Source organism: Anthonomus grandis, chromosome 5, assembly GCF_022605725.1.
Source record: "Anthonomus grandis grandis chromosome 5, icAntGran1.3, whole genome shotgun sequence".
In the NCBI taxonomy this organism is placed as follows: Eukaryota; Metazoa; Arthropoda; class Insecta; order Coleoptera; family Curculionidae; genus Anthonomus; species Anthonomus grandis.
In genome coordinates, this window is record NC_065550.1 from 26,867,566 (window position 1) to 26,885,784 (window position 18,219).

The window sequence follows — 18,219 nt, forward strand, 5'->3', positions numbered from 1 at the left end:
TATAGTGGAAATAGTTTGTCAGAAGGGCAAACCAGTTACTTTTAGAAACATCTGATGTTCCTAAAAAACACGTTCATTGTTCTCGTGGAATAAAATAAAGAAAAGTTAACGATTTTCTATTAATTAAAATTCTTTTATTTCCACTTACCTCGGCTCTTCTTAATTTTAGCTTTCTCTCGCGTGATGACGTTAATAGCGATTTTTTTTCGCACTCTTCTACAAATATATGAAACTCCTCTGAAAGTGAGTGCCAAGTATAATTTTTTCTAATTTTATAAAAATAAATGTGGGTAAATATTGGTGCGCTCTTGTTACGCATTCCCGTCCAAACTTGTAAAAAGACAATGCAACATCAGCCTATATCCTGTCTTTGAAGTAACGCTGAAACACCGACAACTGATAAGATACCGTGACGTTTTGAAGTTACGGAGTTACGATGCACCGTCCATACATGTTACGTTGCAATGTTTTGTTTTATGTGGGTACGCGGCTTTAAGGATTTTCATTATTGCCAATAGAAAAAAGTAAAGAGCTCTAAATAATTACCAAATATAGCTGTCATTTGAAGTAATAGCTAACTTCACTAATGTTTACATTTATCACCGGTTGGGTAGTAAATAAAGCATTCAAACTTCTAGAAAATGAATGAAAATCCCGATTTTAAAGGGGCTTGGACCCTATGCCAAAGAATATTTCCAATTTTAAACGACGCAGTCCTGCAGGAACAAGAACCCATAGAAAAAAAAGAATTTGACGAGCTATGTAATTTTGCCAACACCCAGGGCTTACAAGACCTGATACAGCATCTAATTTTCGGCAAAATAGAAAAACGATTACGCGACGAGGTCCTTCCAGAGTTCTGGGCTTATTTCAAGAAAGCCCCTGCAGACGACAAAGGCCTTAAACCCTTTTATAATGCAGTGAAAAGTTTATATGATAATTTCCGACAGTTGGATAATGTAGTGTCCACTTTAGGCCATTTTAGACAAGCGACGGATATTACGGAGGTGCCATACAACGAAAATAATGTACACGAATCTTTAAAGTTAATATTACATTCCACAATGCTAGCACAGCTACATGTTGATTATCAAAGTATCACAATAAGTTTTTATGAGGCTGGACTACAAATGCAAGACTCTAATATTATGGATGAACATTGTGTTGTATGTGGTAGCGAGAAGTTTTCCTGTAATTGCTTACATTTGTTTCAAGAGACTAACAGGTATTTATTTTTTTAATAAGAGCAATAATTTTATTTTTATAATGGGTAGAAGAAATATAGTCTCATAGATGAAGAAATATAGATGTTTTGTCTCGGTTGGATTTACAATCTTAGAGTTCAGTACACATTCTTTATTAGATAAGTTTCTTTTTTCTCCTTTTCATCTAAATTTATAATTATCTACTAGCATTATAATATGGTATATTATATAGTCAGGACATTCAACAGTAATAAAAAATAACATCAAACAATAGTTTGTTAATGACAAAATTAATAGGCAATAATATTTAAAAATAAAATATAATAAAATAATCTTTATTATAAATAATAGGTACAAGTTTTGTCTATAAAAGATGTGTTGTCAAAAATGTATTTCTTAATAAAATCATTCCATTTTGTGACTAGATATTAGAATTTAACAGTGTGTATCATCTCTTCTTATATGCAGTTCATATAACATGTTAGTAAAGGGGATGTTTAATCAATATCAATTTATGTTTTGGACCTTAGATAAACAAATCTTTTGTTCAGTAGAAAAACAGGAACAATTCCTTACTATGACCACTAATGGTGCCCTATGCCTATGGTAATTTATACATTTATTATTGTAACATATTTGCTGCACTAGGTATATAAGTTAATATACCTAGTACAGCAATTCTTAAACTTCTGTATCTGATATTGATTCTGCAATGTAAAAAATAATGTTTGGAAAGATATCCCAGAATTAATAAATTGATTTTAATTTGTAATATGTCCTCAGGCAGAATCCATTATCAAATCAAGATTCTCGACTTTGAGACATCAAAATTAAGTGAAATATGTAAAGTTTTTTGTGGATTATTCAGGAAAGAATTATCTCTTGCCTAACTAGAGATACTAGCTAAATCCCGATTTATTTTTTCAATAGTGTCAGGAAGGCAGAAATGTGGTGATGGCCTTTAAACCTGACAATCATCTGCATACATCTGATATATGCAATATTTAATGTTGTCAACAATGTCAGATGTGTACAGAGTGAAAAGAAATGGCTCAAGAATAGAACCTGTGGGACACCCCTGTGCACAATCCTCCAATTGGACCCTTAATCTCCTTCACCCTCCAGTATATTTTGTAATAATCTAGTTTTACTGGGTCCTTTGCAACTATTAATTTACATAGAAAAATAGTACTTTTTTTCTAATTTGACAGCAAAAGCAACACAGTTTTTTTAGTTTCTGTAATAGGATTACACAAACTTCAGATCCCAGAGTCTTAAACTTGTGAAATGCCTTGATGAATTAATTCAGTAATTTTTTTAAACTTATATGTTAACCAGAACGTCTTTGGTTTCTTTAAATTAACTTTTGGGAAGCAAATCACATTATAATATTTGTGAGATATGAACTTTGATCTAATAGGTATGTTGTTAATATTTGTAGAAAACTAGGCGAAATGTCTCTCCTGGAGCCCCTTGTAGGTCAAACCTTAACAAATGTGAGCTACAATTACATCCATAACCACATTCAAAAAATATGCAAGGACAATTATGACTCGTTCATAGTTAATTTAGAGAAGGTACTTTAAATGAACTATTACTATATTAAAAATTGTTTATGCTCTCTATTTCAGTGGTTACACACAGTGGTAATACAGTGGCTAAAAAAAATTTACTACTTTGACACTTCCATACCTTTAGAAGAGTCTATGGAAAGGCTTGAAAAAAAGTTGGTTAACTATTTGTACAATTGTTACATCAAAGTTAGGATTGAACAACTGTTTAACATCGTAATAGGTAGTTTTGTTATTTCATGCTTTTTCTTGAAATTCACATTTAAAATATGTTTCTCAGAATACCCAGAATCTTTGCCATCCCTTGAAGATATTTGCTTAGGCCTCCCACGTACAGATCTGAAGCCACTTCTGACTAAAAAACTTCAAAAAGCAATGGAAACCCGTCTGCTTCATCCGGGGGTTTCGACAACAGACATCCTTACAGCCTACATAGCAACAATACGATCTTTACGAATCCTAGACCCTACAGGATTGTTGCTAGAAACAGTAACTTACCCCATACATCAATATTTAAGAAGTAGAGAGGATACTGTGAGGTGTGTTGTGAGTAGTTTAACAGAAGATGGGCCAAATGAGTTGGCGGAAGAGTTAAACAAAGGAGAGGTAGATGAAAATACTCCCATGGATGAAGGAGAGGAGGAAAACTGGGAAACTTGGACTCCCGACCCAGTAGACTCGTTACCGTCAAAAAAAATCGCCAAGGAAACTTCCGGGGTTAACAGAAGAAATGCTGATATTATTTCAATGTTAATCAACATTTATGGCAGCAAAGAGCTTTTTGTAAACGAATATAGGACGTTATTAGCGGATAGACTCTTGGCTCAATATCAGTGCGACACTGATAAAGAAATCCGCTACTTGGACTTGTTAAAATTAAGATTTGGGGACTCTAACTTACAATTTTGCGAGGTGATGCTCAAAGATATCACTGATTCGAGAAAAATTAACGAAATGATTAAAGAAAACCCGGAATATAGCGAAAATGTTCAATTAAAAACCTTGATAGTATCGCAACAATTCTGGCCTCCGTTTAAGGATGAAACTTTGGAGCTTCACAGTACTGTCACAGACCAAATGAAGAAATTCAATACGGCATTTGAGCTTTTAAAAGGCAGCAGAACTTTGTGTTATAAGAACCATTTGGGCGTTGTAGATCTTGATATTGAACTTAACGATAGGACAATGAGTTTATCGGTAACTCCGGTGCATGCAACTATTATTATGCATTTCCAGGATAAAAGTAAGTAGCAATATATTTTAGGGAATTATAATATTAAGGGTTAATGTCATATTTAGGTACATGGGAACTGGAGGACCTGGGAAAAGTAATGCACTGTCCGCCAACAGTTTTAAGGCGGAAAATCGGGTTTTGGTTATCGCATGGCATCTTAACAGAAGTGAAATCTGATGTTTTTTCGATTCAGGAGGAAGTGGTGCATAAACAAAACCCTCAGGAGGACATTTATGTGGATGAATTTGAATCTGAGTCTGCCATGGCCAGTGCTGAAGCTCAAAAGGAAGAAGAGTTACAGGTATAAAATAGGAAACTTAGTAATGAATCTAAGTATAGAACTTTCAAAATTTTATTTAGACGTTTTCTAAAAGAGAAATCATAAGAAATAACGCTTTATTAAAGCTGCTTTTTCTTTTTAAAATATTTTCTTTTTTAAATTTAATATCGGGCGCTTGGTTCTCGAAAAACCATCAGCGAATTAATTTATTTTCAATTAAAAAATGTAGTATACTTTACTTTCAATATTTCAGGATTTTTTAATTATGATTTTTTTTATTGAAAACTTCATATTATGGAAAAAATAAGTTGATGATTCCTGGAAGACGAAACGTCGGATCGTAATTGTAAACACACCATCCTATAGTGGACAAAAAATAGTCCTAATGAAGTATTCTTTATTTTGATCTGTATTCAAATAATGCCACTAATTTAAAATTTCATTCTTTTTAATCCTCCATTAATATTCCTCAATTTATCGGTACCAAATATTATTTCTCCACCTTATTAGTCTAAAAATATAACCCAGTTTTGCAAATTTTAAATATCTATTATAAATGACGAGTTAAGCTAAAAACAGCTTTAATTAAAGTTGAAAATTAAGAAACAAAATCGTTACTCATAATTCAGTCACAATCTCGCAATTGATTAAAAATCTTGAAAAGAGGCATGAAAAGACAGTTATTATTTATAAAATATAACTTATGCTGTGTAATAATTACTTTATCAGACCTTCTTAAAAAAATGGTTGAATAAGTACCAATCATGGAGGTTATGACATAAATTGAGTAAAATAGTATATAAATTGAAATGGCTTGCAAAAGTTGTAGCAAGGGCCTTCAAGATTGTCTAAGAGATTTTCGTTTTTTTTTTAATAAAATTTGAAAACTACAAAAAACAGGTAATGAAACGGTACTATAGATTAAAACTGGAGGTACTTCTCAAATTAAAAGAAGGCACCTCCCACAAAATATCTCTTGATTTGTTTTTTAAATTGATTAAAGTTAATAGCTTTAGTTCTAGCTGGTACGCAATAAGAATTTTAATGCTAAATATCTTGAACCATTTCTAGATCATTCCAGATGACCAAAGTCAGGTACAAGATTACTGTTGTCTCTTGTGGGGTAGGTGTGAAAATCTTTATGAAAGTTGTATAGATTAAAATTTTGTTTAACGTGCAACACTGCATAGTATACACACAGGGTAAGGTTAAAATATTAAGACTTTACGACTTAATACGACAGTACTCTAAGAATTACGACAGTACTCTCTATAGCCAAGACCTTGAATGAATGATTGATGAATCTCTTGAAGTATAATTTCCAAGAATATTTCTTATGATTCCTTTCTGTGATATTAAATCTCGTTCACTCTAACTGTTATACGTCTCTCGTCATTGAACATTGTATATTAATTTGCTTGGTGGTTTTTTCAATATTTTGAAGTCAAGTTAGTAGTCATCGTTAACAAACAAAGTCATTCGTTAACAAACTGTAAACATTTAAATTAAAATAAAATATACATATTTATGCCAAAAAAATCATGTTCTCTGTTAGATTTTTCCAAAATTCTTATTTATGTATAGAAAAGACACTTATTAGTTCATAATGAACCTAACACTAATAATAGTAACATATAACTGCTTAAATAATATTATCAAATTCAGAAATATTAAATTGACTAAATACTAATTAGTTATAATTTAATGGAAGTTAATGGCGCGCTTGATGGAATTTATGTTATCTTTAATCCATGAGAACAATTTTTTTTTCACAGTATAATATTTTTTGTTTTTAAATTGTCCCAGCAACATATTTAATAATTTGGGAGCTATATATGTTAGACATTTTCGAGTTACACTAAAATGAGGGATGGGTATTATTAGATGTTGATGTGTATTTGTTCTAGTATTAACATTATGACAAATACAATTTTTAAAAAGGTTACTACAAATTGAGAATCTAAGTACATTTTTAATATAAAGTTGGGTAACAGTAAATATTCCAGATTGTTCAAATAAAATAACTTTTAAAAGATATTTTTGTACAATATTAATATTCTTTAAAGTTTCATTGTAGGCAGCACCCCAACATATTATACCATAGCTTAGGCATGATTCAGCTAGTGCTTTGTACACATTTATTATTATTTTTTACTGAGTATATTATGTAACTCATTTTTTTGAAATTAAGAAGTAAGATTACTTTCTATACTACCACCTATATAATATATATCTAACCAACCTAAGCATTTTGTTATTTTTATTGTACGAACAGGCACTAAAATCATATTTTTTTCCAGAATATTTGGTCGTACATCATTGGAATGTTAATGAATTTGGACAGTTTGTCCCTGGACAGGATTCACCACATGCTAAAAATGTTTGCTTTCCAAGGACCCACTTCAGAGTGCAGTCAGTCGGAGCTCAAGGCTTTTCTGGACCGGAAAGTTCGCGAACGATTGTTGATTTATTCAAATGGACTTTATAAGTTACCCAAGTAGGTTTAGGAATAAAGTTTCATGTGAATCTCTATTTTTTTAAATAAATTCAAGAGTCATGATTATTTATGCTTAGGAATAAAAGTAAAACGTGAGAATGCAAAGAGTTGATGAAACCAATTTCTTTATTCATATAAAACTTATAAATTAAATACAACAAAAACACTACTATAACATAAAAATAGAAATATATAAAAATATTAAACTTGGTCAATATTAAACAACTATTTCCATATAAGATATCCAGCTCATCTATAGAATAATAAAAAGAATAAAAATGACAACTATAAGTAGAAATGTAGTTAATTGTAGAAACCCCTAGTTCTTATACACATCAGTATCAAAACAATGTGATTTATTATTATTATTATTAGACCCCTAAGTATAAATCTGTCGTTGTAAATTCATCCAATCCTCACACTTTTGCACAAAACCCTTTTCCTCACTTAAATGTTGGGCGGCATGATGGAATTTATCTTCGTTCCTTCTCAGGTACATAATCGCGTCTCTCTTTAACTGTTCCAATTTGGCAGGATCGATTTCGGACATCGACAGCATTTCTGTCAAATAAGGGTTAAATCTGTAGTAAGTGCCTTCCGGAAGGAGGTCTGATAACATAGCATGCACACCTAAAAATTAAAGAATACAAATTGAAAAACTTTTTTCTGGCTCTTTTAACTGAGATAATTAGTAAATAACAAGTAATTTCAAAATTCCGTACCTTCTGTATCAGTGGCACTGTCCAAAATAGCCAAAAACTTGTGTTTCCAAGAAGTATTGTTGCTAACGTTCGACATTGCGTTTTCGATGGGGTTCGGTACCGTTCTGCCAGTACCAAAGGATACGACACACTGTATAGGGGTGGTCGGCCACAGCAGTTTTGCTTCGTGGATAGCGATCGCTGTTGGATTGTTAACTAGAATGCCTCCGTCCTAAAAATGATTGTTTCAATATCACATCAAATCAAAACAAGCTTTATTCACCTATTAACGAAACATGAAGAAAATTATACACGAAAAATTTCTATGAATTCGAATTATGATATAAGGACAAATACAATAAAAGATACTTGAATAAAAAGCTTGTTACAATAAAAGTAAACAATTAAAGACATATTGTACTTAAAAATAATATTATTTTGCTTAATGTTGAAACGTGGGAATTTATATTTGAATATTAAATAAAGTGTCTAACTTAGGAACCACTTAAGATATTTTCATTTTGTTTCAAGGTAAAGACTTAAAAGAGTGGTTGAAATAACCGTAACATGTAAATGTAACTTTATGGTTATTTTATTCTAGAAGTTTTAACTCTTAAACTGGTGCATTATTAATTTAAATGTTATTAAGTTTATTATTTTACCTGATGAATCATATTTCCAGTTTTAAATTCCTCGAAATAAGTAGGAGCGGCAGAAGAAGCCCTTACGGCTTCCCACACTTGATGGTCATAACTTCCAAGATATTGAGACTGTACTCTGCATGGTAGAGCGTAGTTTCTAAATAGATATGCGGAAATTCTGGAGTGGTTTACTAAAGCTGATACTGCACAGTACTGAAATGCAAAAATATATAATATTGAGATAAAAATATTTAAAAAAAATCATGATCATAAATAAGAGGTTTAAGTATCAAAAGTCTGACTTTATCAACATTATTTGAAAAGTAATTTTTTTACTTGATTCTTTAATTTCCAGAAAATAAATCAATCATTCATAACTGATTAAAATAAATAAATAAAAATTGTAATCTGTTTTAAATAACTTTCGCAAAATATTGCTATTTTTAACAGTTCAGATAAACAAACAACTTAACCTTCAATAATCTTATTATAGATTAGCAAATCTTGAATATTTAATTAAAGACGGCTTGAATATCCTTACCTTAGGACATTTCAAATTTCTATTAGTATCTATTAGTGATTTATCCCATTGTTCTCTAAGTAATTTCTCCCATAAATCAGTGTCATAGTATGAATGTGACCACACCAAACTACTGGTCCCTTTAAATGTTGACTGATTAAAAATCTGAGAACTAATTCGTTTATATACTTCAGCTGCCTCATCTAATGTGTGTTGCTTTAAACCTGAAACAAATTTTAATTTTTTTTCTTAATTTGCTTCAATAGGTGATTATCTAACATACCAATCAGAGATCCCACAATAGCACCTGTACTGACCCCACAAATAAAATCGAACATTTCATACACAGGTTTACCACTGAGTTCCTCAAGTTTTCTTAGCATTTCAATCACTAAGACTCCCCTAATACCACCACCGTCAATCGATAAAATTCGGATTCCTTTGCCTTTAACTGGAAGCGCATATCCCAGTAACGCAAAAGCTTCATTTAAGGCGCTTTGTACATCTTCTGATTTGTGTTTCTTTTTAATTCTTAGCAAAAGTCTTACCGCGCCTTCCTAAAAATGGTTTATTGTGATAAATCTGTTTATTTACAATGACTAGAAAATTTTAAAAAAAATATGAACCTCCATACAATTTTTAAAGAAGTAAATAAACAATAACCACAGAAGAAGCAATATACTACTTGTACGTGATAATTTATTACAAAAGATATCCTAGCTCATTGTAAAAATTAATTATTTTGGGTTACATTTACATTTGCATCTGTAGGTACAAGTCAGTAAGAGATTGGTTTAGGCTAATTCGGTTATTTTTTTAATGTCGCTATTTGGGATATATGTCAAGTTCTTTTCCAATAGATAAATTTTCATTTATATTAAATAGAACTCATAATTTCAGATCTTCATTTTTTCAGTTTTACAACCCTATATATGATTTATTAAATTGTTAAAAGTTTCTCTGTCTATCTGTTGTATTCTATTTATAACATGCATTTTAAAATTTCTTTGATTTAATTTATCTTTAATAGTTTTGGGAATAAGTTATATATTTTCAAAATGTAATACTTTTGTACTTCGCAGTACTATTATTGTAATATTTCAATGTGGTAATACATGTTCACTTATTTACATGTAAAAATTGATAAATTTGAAGGGTTTTTCCTAATGGCAGAAAAATTCTTGTCAAATATTAATAATATATGAATTTTACTTTTCTTGTTTCACAGTGAAAGTACTGAGCCATAAATAAACAAGTGTTTAATTTTTAAGGATAGAAAAATGTTTTTAAATAGACAAATTAGATATGTTGAAATCTATTTATGAAGTAAATGGGAAATCAAAGAAATGGTGTAGTAAAGGCTCGTCAAACACCAGAGTAAACAAAGGGAGGTTTTATCTCTAAAAATATTTAGATGTGCAGTAGTATTAGGTTTTATTGATGCCAACGAAATTACACAGAAGAAAGATCAAGTACTTCAATGCATCATTTTAAGGTAAAGGTTCCTCCTTCACTCCACAGTGGTTCCTCAAAGTGTGATTTGTGTAGTGCAAAATCACAAACTTGTCATACTAGATGGATGTGTAACTGATATGATATAAACAACTAATATTTAAAAACATTTTTTCAGGTGCAACTTTGGTGTGTGTGTCTAAGAGACAAAAATAATTTTTTTTTTGTAATTCCATACACATTAATGAGAGCCATTTTAGCTTATTTAATAAAATTATTAAAAACAAAAAAAATTTTTTAATGTCTTACCAGTTTCATAATGAAACCGTAGTTCTAAATACACCTTAAACTAAAAAATACTTAAAATTTGTAGTAATTAATTAATCAGTTCTGCACAAGTGCCTCATTTTTGCCTTTTTTCTAATTAAATTTTAAGAAATCAGACATAAACGGTTAAACAAGTACAAGGAGGTTAATTTAACAAAAGCATATTATAGCACTAGTTTCATTATAAGGAAACTCGATAAACTAGACTAAGTGCCATCATTCAACTGTATAATACATTAGTTTGAAGATGGACACTTTAGAATATTCAGGCTACAATTTAGCCACCCCAAGAAAAGGTCAATTGTAAATAAACATTTAATTGTAACAATAAAAACATTAGAAAATGAATCTGCAACCTATAAGACGCAAATAAATATGTTACAAATGGAAGTTAATGATTTAACTAAGATGAATAAGAATATGATCCAGTCAATAAAGGTGTTGGAAGTTGAAAAAGATACTTGCTATTCCGATATTTGTGCATTAAAGGAACAGCAAAACATATCTAAATTCGTTAATATAAATTACCCAACACAGTTGCCATGTAGGCCAAATTCACCCATTGATAATCGACCTAGGCTTCTTTTTGTGGGTGGAAACTGTAGTAGAGTGTTCCTGAAGAAAGTGCGTCTGAAGTTTGAAGCTAACTACAAAGTCCAGTGTTTCCTGAAGCCAGGAAGTACAAACAATGAACTGATTTATACTGCATCATCTATGGTTAAGGAATTTACAGAAAATGATATGTTGATTTTAATGTTAAATGGTATTTGCTCATCATTCGATATTTTAAAAAAATTTATACATTTACACAGCAATAGTTTAATGATGACAAGCCCTTACATGTATCCAAACCATAATGTAATTTATAATAGCAATAAGGCTCTCTATAGAATATTTCACGCAAATAATATTAATCTAAATAGAATTTTAGAGTCTAATCATGCCAGCAACTTTGGATCAGATTTGGCATCATTACTGTATACCCATATATAAAAAATGTGTCCACAATAAAACCAAGTAATCAATCTGGACTTCTAGATACTCACTGTGATAGGGATTCTTTTTTATAGATAAATACACAGAAGATGAAGCTCACTCACATTCTATAAATAACATTGAAAATAAGAATGCGAAAAGTTTCAGTAGTTTTATTTTAAATATACAGTCTCTAAGAAATAAAATGGACGAGCGTCATCTTTTACTTGATTCATGTGATTTTCCTGATATTGTATTACTAACTGAGCACTGGTTAAAGCCTAACGAATGTTTCTTAATATCTGATTATATTCCTATATCATTTTTTTGTCGGCAACACTCCATACATGGAGGAACAGCTATTTTAGTTAAACAAACAATTGAAGCTTTTTTCTGTAAAATTAATAAGTATGATAGCTTTCTGTTGGAGAAGGTTTTTGAATTCTCCCTTTGTTTTTGTAAGCGATTTAATTTATATGTTCTTTGTGTTTATAGACCACCCACAGGAGATATTGGTATGTTCCTGGACAAACTTGATTCTCTATTATCCCAATTGTCTCTACACTCCATAGTTATATTGGCTGGTGACTTTAATATTAACTTCACTGATGTAAGCTTGCCATCATATCATACATCCCTTTTAAGTATATTGGAATCTTATGACTTGAAGATGCATGTTCTTTCACCCACAAGTATAACATCCTCATCTGCAACTACTATTGATTATTTGTGTACAAATTTAAATGATGTGTCATGTAGAGTACTCTCATCTGGTATTTCTGACCATGAAGCCATTCTCGCTAGGATTCCATGCAACACTGTATTTCCTTCATCTCATTATATAGGAAGAATTTTCAGCAGAGCAAATTTTAATGCTTTTTCTTCTACTACAGCTTTGGTTAATTGGAATGCAGTTGAAATGGCTCCTGACCCGTTTACTTTGTTATTTCATGTGCTATGTGAGAAGATCAATCAGTGTTTTCCTAAAAAGAGGCTTAAAATGAAAAATAGAAAACCATGGGTCACAGCAGGCCTCAGAACTTCAGCTAAAAACCTCCGTTTTTTGGCTAAGCTGTGCAAGTTTACAACTAATGCAAACATTATTCTTTATCATCAGAAATATCGTAGTCTATATAGAAAGACAATAAAAGCAGCTAAGGTTAAATATTATAGTGACCGCTTGAATATGTCCTCAAATAGGCAGAGAGAATGTTGGTCAATTATAAATGACTTCAGGCATTCTCACAAGAAAGTTTCAGAACCAGAAGTAAGACCAAATAGTTTAAATGATTATTACTGTAATATTCCTCATTTATTGCTCAAGGATGTGAATACTAATATTGATCCTTTGCATTATATTCAACAAGTGTTAGTTGAAAATTCTTTTTTCTTTTATCCTGTTAGCCTTACTGATGTTAGAGATGCAATTAAAAGCTTAAAAAACCATAAATCAGCTGGAGCTGATGGAATATCATCAAAATTACTACTCCTTTTGCCTGACTCAGCATTGAATGCCTTAGCTTCTGCCATAAACAATTCCTTTCATAATGACATCTTTCCAGCATGTTTGAAGGAGGCAGTGGTTATCCCTCTTTATAAGGGTGGAGATGTGAGTGAGCCTTGTAATTTCCGTCCAATTTCTATATTATCTACCCTCTTCAAGATAGTTGAAAAACTTGCAAAAATCAGAATTTTATCTTTTTTGCAACATAATTGCATTTTATCTGCAAATCAGTTTGGATTTCAAACGGAAAAAGGGACCATGACGCTGTTTTCGGCTTTTTGGAGAGTGTCTATGTATCCTTGAATTCTGGAGAGTCCGCGGCGGCAGTGTTTTGCGATTTATTTAAGGCATTTGATTGTGTAGATCATGGAATACTGCTGTCTAAGCTCAATAATTATGGCTTTAGAGGTGTGGCATTGCAATGGCTGGAATCCTATCTGTCTAATCGTACCCAAAGAGTTACAGTATCTGGATGTTTATCCGATTCCAGATCCCTTAAAACTGGAGTACCTCAGGGTTCAGTGTTAGGACCACTATTATTTTTGCTCTATGTAAATGATTTGGGTTCATTAAAACTGCAGGGCAAAGTGGTTCAGTTAGCTGATGATACCACTATTTTATGGAATCATAGAGATTCTGATAATGTTAGAGCCCAGGTTTTGAAGGATCTTAAGATTTTATCGGAGTGGTGTGCTGCAAACAGGCTTGTATTTAATGTGGGCAAAACCTTTATTATGGGATTTAAGTGTGACGTTCAGGGCCTTATGTCTAGTGAAAACTCCCCCTTGCATAACAAAGAAAGCTGTAAGTTCCTTGGTATTACCATTGATGGTCGCCTTCGCTTCGAAGATCATATCCTAAATCTTGCATCAAAATTATCCCCTGGATGCTTTGCAGTAAGAATGGCGGCGCATGAGCTGGGATGGATAGTTGCACGTTCAGTGTACTTTTCTCTTATTGAGTCCCACCTTCGTTATGGCTTGCCTTTTTGGGGTTTAAGCAACAAGGGATTATTAAACATAATTTTTGTGATTCAAAAAAAGGCAGTTAGATACCTATGTTCTGCTGGGTTAAGAGATTCTTGTAAACCTCTCTTTATATCTAAAAAAATCCTAACTCTTTTTTCTCTTAGAAACAGCTACTCTTATTCATAAATGTCCTAAACCTCACTCTAACACTGGTCATATGACTCGCCAGGTTAACGATTTTCCCTTACCAATCCCTACATCCTCCCTCACCAAGAACTCACTTATATACCTTAGCAAAAAAATTTGCAACCATGTTCCTCTATGTATCAGACAAATTTTAGAAGTTAAGAGATTCAAAAAGGAATTAAAATCACTTTTATTAACCAGGGCATATTATAGCCTTGACAATTTTTTTAATGATACCTTTTAACCTGTGCTCTGACATCATTTTAGTGTTTTAGTTTGGTTTCCTGTTAAATAATTTAATTTACTTCTTCTAAATTCTGTTTTATTGACAGCTTTACTTATTTTTTAATGAAATTTATCAAAAAGATGCTTTTTTTTCTCAATCTGTTTTGTTATGATTAATTTTGGTAATGTGTGTAATTTTATGGTAAAGTGTTTTAGATGTTATGTTTGTTTGAAATTTGAAATTTAAAGTGAATTTGGAATTTTTTAGTTTTTAGGATGCTTGTACACAAGATTTTGTTGTCTTACGTAATATAGCACATTTTCTTTCTTTCTAAAACCATAGAGAGGTTCAAAAATTATTTCTAAGATATCTTTATGTTGAAACAAATATATTACATATATTTTGTTGTTATTTTATAGAAAGTTTAATTTCAATCTTGTTTAGACAGTGCACTCTTATTTATTGTAATTTCATGTAGGTAAGTAAATGTGTTTGGAGTATAGATCAGTAAATACTGAGGAAAATATGAGCTTACTTTGAATGCAGCATGCTTGGCCTCTGGATATTGCTTTAAATGTCTTATTAAGTCTTCAACTCTTGCTAGTTTGGATGTTTCAGATTGTGCTAGTGCTAAAGCACAAAGAACCTGGCTTGTTCTTGAAGTAACTGATTCCTAAAATTGAAAAAACCATTTGTTTCCTATAATGATTTATTAGTTTTTCCACTTCCTTACCTTTGAAATAACTGGTTTAGCGGCCTTCCATTTAGGCACAGGTTTAGGTTTAGGTTCATCCTTAAATATACTTCCGAAAACATTGGGAAAGGTGGTCGGAAATGTTATCACACTACTTTTTTCTTGTTCCCCATTGGTTTCTGTCACAGATTTTTCTTTGTTTGATTCAAAAGACAGTGCTGAAGAGAAATATCTCATGGTGTCCTTACCATACGTTTTAGGATCGACTTTTTGCAAAAATTCAATAAATTCTTTATTCAGTGCCTTTTCGAATGTTCCGTCTGTGTTAAATTTAGCAAAAAATGACTTCAGATGGTTGATTAACTTCCATTGGGTTAATATCACAGTTTTCGCGTGCATTTTTAACGTGTCTGGATTCGAGGGGTCCGACAGAAACCTGGAAACAAGGAGAATTTCTGCTACACACTTATCATAATGTACTAGAACAGTCCTTGACTAGATGTTTGAGACATAAGGAAATCTGCGATCGTTGCCAAAATGACGTCAATATTCGTCAACAGATAAAAATATAAAACGGAGAATTTTCATCGGGTGATTTTTTTGCGGTTTGGTGGGAACTACTACGAAATTTATTTATCGAGTCCTAAGGATTTTGGTAATAAACAAAAATCAGGTGACATTTATTGACAAAGTGGAAGGAGCCTGATCTGTCAAGGTTGCGTTCTCTCTTTGTTTTTCTTTAAGAGTTAAACAGGGCACAAGAATCAAGGCTACCAATAAAATAAATTTTAGGCGGGAAATTTAAAATCTATCTACTTGGGATAATTAAAGAATTAATTTTATAAATTATTAATAAAACCTGTTGTCAAAGCTTTTTATAAAAGAACTGTTTTCACGTATCTTTCAATCAATTTAGCACGTATATTTAATATTTTGTGAATAAATTTATTATTACCTTTTTCCAGCAGCAACAATACAGGGCCTTGTCCTGCAGAGATATTCCATAACTATTTATCAAAAAATAGTATACTGAATCAACAATACTCACAAAAGAGTCGACTTAAGAAGTTCAATGAATCACAATATGTACTATAATTTCCCAAGGAAAAACTACTTTGGGTTGAATCACTATATTATATATTTCTTATCAAAGAAAAAGTTTCTTGACTGATTCTTCTCTCAGCTTTCGCAACTTTATATTGAGTATTCCAAAAAAACAAGTCGCAATTTTAATTGAAAAACAACATTTGGAGGTGTGTCTATCTATATATCTGTTGTGGCGCATGTATAATTTAACGCAAAATGTTGACGAATGTCGTAAACAAACTGTAATAAAAGTCAACTGCGTGTATTCACTTTGAAAAAACGGTCCCGACTATGTTGTTGCGGTCCTTGAAAACAATTTCTTAAATATTTACAGGGTGGACATATAATAAAATAATAGAAAATTTGATACAGTAATAGGTATAAACTATAGAAACACATATAAATTATTAAACAAATATTGTTTAATAATTGGACAAAACAAGGAAAAAAACTCTTACATATATATTTTACTACTCGTACCTGTGACATGCTCAGTGCTCCTCAATAGGAATTTATAATAAAAATACATATATTTTAGATACATAATGTATATATAGAATTATATAAAGTATACATTTATAAAAATGTAATTATTTGCCTGCATCTTATCGTTCTTAAATAAAACACTTAAATATGACTTGACACATCCTATTGTAGAAAATATTTTAACGCTCGATGTGATCCTCGTCTCTCATATATAGAATCATATGCACAATAACTAAAGAATAAGTTATTTATAGTAATACATAACTACATAATTGAGCCAATTTATTAAAAAACTGTATATAACTTCATCGTTGCCAAAACACAAAACGTGTGCGGATATTTTATTTCTCGATCGCGCGATCGGCGCTTTAAAAAGTGCGCAAAGTAGTGTGACGTAAATAAATCACCTTATTATTCGATTCAACAAAACAATTACGCGTGCGAATTGTTTGAATTGTTTAGAATTTATTGTTTGTACGTAAATATATACATACTATATCTATTAAAATAATAATATGTAAATTATTTCATGACTTTCCGGCTAAATATTTTGAAAAATTTATTTTGGTTTGTGACACTGAGTATTAGCCCACTTTGTTTCCGGTTGATCCAATGATAAAAGTCCCTAGAATTTTGACACATGACAGACTGAAAAGTACAAAACTGTTCATTGAATGTTTGTTTATCTACAATTCAATCAAAATAAGTACACTTTTGTTTACTAATAAACGGAATTTAAAGAAATATTTTTTAAATAACCCCAAATTTATAATATATCGAACTGCACATTCCTCTAGCTAGTTGGATGGGAGATGTAATGAGTCTATAAATATTATTCAGGTAAAAAATGTCATATCCTTTCATATAATATTATTAGCTATTATATCATTCCAAAGATAATACTCCAAATGTTGCTTAAAAGCATTTTTAAGTGTAATATACTCATTATATGATTATAATTGATTATCCTAGCTGTTCATAAGTTTTATAAATTGTGTCGCCTCCCTCTGTTTTGGCAATATTTTACAGCCCTATGAAAGTTTGTCAGTCTTTACTTTATCGTTTACATTCAAAAACCAGCAAACCTCTGATTTAGGGCTGCAAACATAAGCTTTTCTAGAATATTGCACCAATACCCTGTAAAGGTTTGAATATTCAATGGATTGACAAAATGCTATTAAAATTATCCATAAATTAAAACACTACAAACAACATTTTAAAATAAGAAGTTATATACAATAATTATTATTCTAAAATAAAATACAACATATAATATTATAGGTACCAGTATCATAAATAAAGGCTTAGAATGAGTTCTGCTGACATCAATCAGATAGCTGCTTTTTGAAGCCGAAAGACAGGCAGCTAATTACCACATTATCCCTATATCAGTACTCCAAATTGTAGGTGAATATGGAAAAAGACAAAATAAGCTATACACAGCATCTCCCTGGACACACATTTTCTCAATTGTAGAAGTAGATGAGGATTTTGTGAGAATTTACCAGAAAGATGTTTCATATGTGAACCACAAGTTAGTAGTCCAAGTGAAAACCCAATAGTTTAACTGGACCAGCAGGCACAGTTTCCGCCAAGTTTTGAGTTTTATTTTCATTACGTTTCAATGTATTTGATGAAAACCATTGATTAGCAGTGTTCAATGCAT

At 31.2% G+C, this 18,219-nt stretch overlaps 3 protein-coding genes across 5 annotated transcripts in view; 2 read left to right on the plus strand and 1 right to left on the minus strand.

Annotated features, from left to right (window-relative positions):
* The first annotated feature begins 579 nt into the window (after positions 1-579).
* On the plus strand, positions 580-6,853 carry LOC126736929 (anaphase-promoting complex subunit 2). Its single transcript, XM_050441570.1, has 6 exons — positions 580-1,225; positions 2,647-2,782; positions 2,837-2,999; positions 3,057-4,019; positions 4,076-4,311; positions 6,591-6,853. The coding sequence occupies exons 1-6, from the start codon at positions 642-644 to the stop codon at positions 6,789-6,791; spliced, it is 2,283 nt and encodes a 760-aa protein (XP_050297527.1). The 5' UTR covers positions 580-641; the 3' UTR covers positions 6,792-6,853.
* A 42-nt stretch (positions 6,854-6,895) lies between these two features.
* On the minus strand, positions 6,896-16,162 carry LOC126736930 (calcium-independent phospholipase A2-gamma-like). 2 transcript variants are annotated; one of them, XM_050441573.1, is made up of 9 exons: positions 16,030-16,162; positions 15,937-15,969; positions 15,021-15,417; positions 14,823-14,960; positions 8,933-9,206; positions 8,671-8,873; positions 8,151-8,342; positions 7,510-7,720; positions 6,896-7,417 (listed from the first exon to the last, which is right to left on the minus strand). In XM_050441573.1, the coding sequence occupies exons 3-9, from the start codon at positions 15,378-15,380 to the stop codon at positions 7,167-7,169; spliced, it is 1,629 nt and encodes a 542-aa protein (XP_050297530.1). In that variant the 5' UTR covers positions 15,381-15,417; positions 15,937-15,969; positions 16,030-16,162; the 3' UTR covers positions 6,896-7,166. The 2 variants fall into 2 exon arrangements, with proteins under 2 accessions (XP_050297530.1, XP_050297529.1); XM_050441572.1 differs by having other exon boundaries at positions 15,937-16,160.
* Positions 16,163-16,911: 749 nt separating this feature from the next.
* Positions 16,912-18,219, plus strand: part of LOC126736931 (calcium-independent phospholipase A2-gamma-like) — a 38,798-nt gene continuing 37,490 nt past the window's right edge. Inside the window, exon 1 of one of the 2 annotated variants that reach the window (XM_050441578.1) lies at positions 16,912-17,027. The gene's annotated coding sequence lies outside the window, so the exon portion shown is untranslated. Of the gene's footprint in view, positions 17,028-17,061; positions 17,394-18,219 lie in introns of those variants that run through there. The other variant, XM_050441577.1, reaches the window with a different exon arrangement.